Source organism: Priapulus caudatus, unplaced genomic scaffold (assembly GCF_000485595.1).
Source record: "Priapulus caudatus unplaced genomic scaffold, Priapulus_caudatus-5.0.1 Scaffold105, whole genome shotgun sequence".
Classification (NCBI taxonomy): domain Eukaryota; kingdom Metazoa; phylum Priapulida; class Priapulimorpha; order Priapulimorphida; family Priapulidae; genus Priapulus; species Priapulus caudatus.
This window is the reverse complement of record NW_014577166.1, coordinates 578152-580340: the sequence shown is the minus strand read 5'-3', so window position 1 is coordinate 580340 and position 2189 is coordinate 578152. Positions and strand designations below refer to the sequence as shown.

Here is a 2189-nt window from a genome sequence, read left to right as displayed (position 1 = left end):
AGAGAAGCCAGTGCGCGCCGCGCTATGTCTCATACCGAGGTGTCAGCGACCGTCAACTACGGTGACATCCACCATACTAGCATAACACGACAGGTTCAGTGTTGTGGATGTCCTCGTTGTGTCAGCGCATGGTGAAAAACACGTTAGAACAAACGTTGTTGTAACTGAATTAGTGTGGAAGCAGCATGTTGGGGGGCCGTGATAGGGTTGCGGTCACGGTAGAGCTTATGACAACCACCCTCGTCATTATTTCTGTTCGGTCGGACCGGCGCTCGTTGGCTCGTTTTTTCACTTGGTACGCGGATTTCCTTGTTCGTGACGACTTGGCCCATGTGTGATCGGGATATCATTGGCTACGGCAGTCCTACTGCACTTGCTGCCATGATATTGCTTGTTTGCGTTGGGCTGGCGAACACCTGGCCTTATGACCACCTGGGGGCCTTCGTGATCCGTGATGTGCGTCCTCGTTTTCGTCGTTCCTTGTGCGCCATGTCTTAACACAGTATCAAGACAGTATTAATCGTTGATCTCTTCTTCAGGTAGAGTGAAACGACGACGACCATGAGTAGGATTACAATTATTAGGCATAAGCCACCAATGGTCAGTCCGACAATAAGTTCAATGCTTGATGTTTGTGGTGGAGGGACAACAACCACATACATTGTATTGGCAGAGAAGACGTTTCCTGCAAGATTGCAGACTGCGCATGAGTAGTCGCCCGCATCGGCAGGGGTGACAGAGCCTCTCTCGTACGTGCTGCTGACTTTTGCCGGGATAACAGTTCCGTTGTGAAGCCATGAATAACTTGGCTCGGGGTTTCCGTCTGCGTTACAGAGGAGTCACAGCGCACTGCCGTGGTTGACAGTCATAACGCCTGCCTGACTGTCACCACTGACTCTGACTCTTGCAATGTAAATAACATTGAGCCAAACATCAACCGACAGTGACTGGAATGATTCGTGGATGTCAACATGACAGGTAAGTATTTTATCGTGATCATTAGCGGTAAACGTACGCGTCAGTTTGCTGTACGTCGTTATAGTTCCATCAACTTTAGTGGCATGTGAAGTATTAGCTCCGTCTACAGATGTATCACCAAGTTTCCATGTTACTGTTCCTCCCGGAAAGCTTTTATCTGTAGTGCAGCTAAACTCAACGGATCCTGCAAGTATCGTCATATTACCGTCTACATTATTGCCGTCTATCGTCATTGTGACATTCCTTGCTGGCACTAACACGGTCACATTCAACTTGACATGTATTGTTACTCGACATGTATTCTCCAAACACACTAGTTGCTTTACACGCGTACAATCCTCTGTGTTTAAACTTGACTAACTCGATCACCAGCTCGTCGCCTGCAGCTTGTATCCCCTGGTCGTCGTGGAACCACGTGTAAGATGGTTCTGGATAGCCGTCAGCATTGCAGCGTAGAATCAGCTTCTCTGCTTCGATAATAATGACGTCATCATCACTGGAGTTGTTGTTGCTGCTGACGATGGTCACGGTGTCTGACATGTACAAAACCTCCGTTAACACTTCTTCGGGTAAACTTTGGTGATTTAAGATATGACAACGAAGTTCTTTGTCAATGTCTTCAGTTAAAAACCTGTGACTCAGGATATTTCTTGTTGTAAATGTCTTGTTTCTTGAACCCGCTTCCTCAGTTTGACTGGAGTCGGCAGTGATATCTTCACCATTCAGCCACCAGGTGATGCTAGCTGCCGGGTTACTGCTGTCAGATACACAGGAAAACTGTAGTGTTCCATCCAGTGATGAAGGGCTGTCTATAACAGACATGATAACCGACTGTGGTGGCACAAGCACAGTTAGATGACCCTTGTTAGATAAATGGCCGCTCCCCGGCGCGACCTCGGCTTGCTGCCACACACAATAGAACTCTGCGTCATCTCTCTCAACTCTCAAGGTAGATATTAGCAAACTAAAGTTTCCTGTGTCGTACATGTTGGCGTCAATGTAGGAATATCTATCTTCATCAGTAGGACTTACGTAGGCGCCGTCACGATACCAATAAACGAAAACAGGAAAATCTTCCACGGAATTAAAACTAAAGTCAATCGTGCAGTGCACCGTAACATTGGAACCTTCAACTGCCTCCGGCTCCGTGTCACATGGTTGCTGCAGGAACTGCGTCCTTACCGCCACTAAGACTGCAGACAATACAGATG

At 47.6% G+C, this 2189-nt stretch overlaps 1 protein-coding gene across 1 annotated transcript; it reads right to left on the bottom strand.

The window, feature by feature from the left end:
• Nucleotides 1-494: 494 nt before the first annotated feature.
• LOC106805203 (cell adhesion molecule 2-like) lies at nt 495-1979 on the bottom strand. The gene is made up of 2 exons (XM_014806703.1): nt 1206-1979; nt 495-616 (listed from the first exon to the last, which is right to left on the bottom strand). The coding sequence occupies exons 1-2, from the start codon at nt 1963-1965 to the stop codon at nt 495-497; spliced, it is 882 nt and encodes a 293-aa protein (XP_014662189.1). The 5' UTR covers nt 1966-1979.
• Nucleotides 1980-2189: the final 210 nt, after the last annotated feature.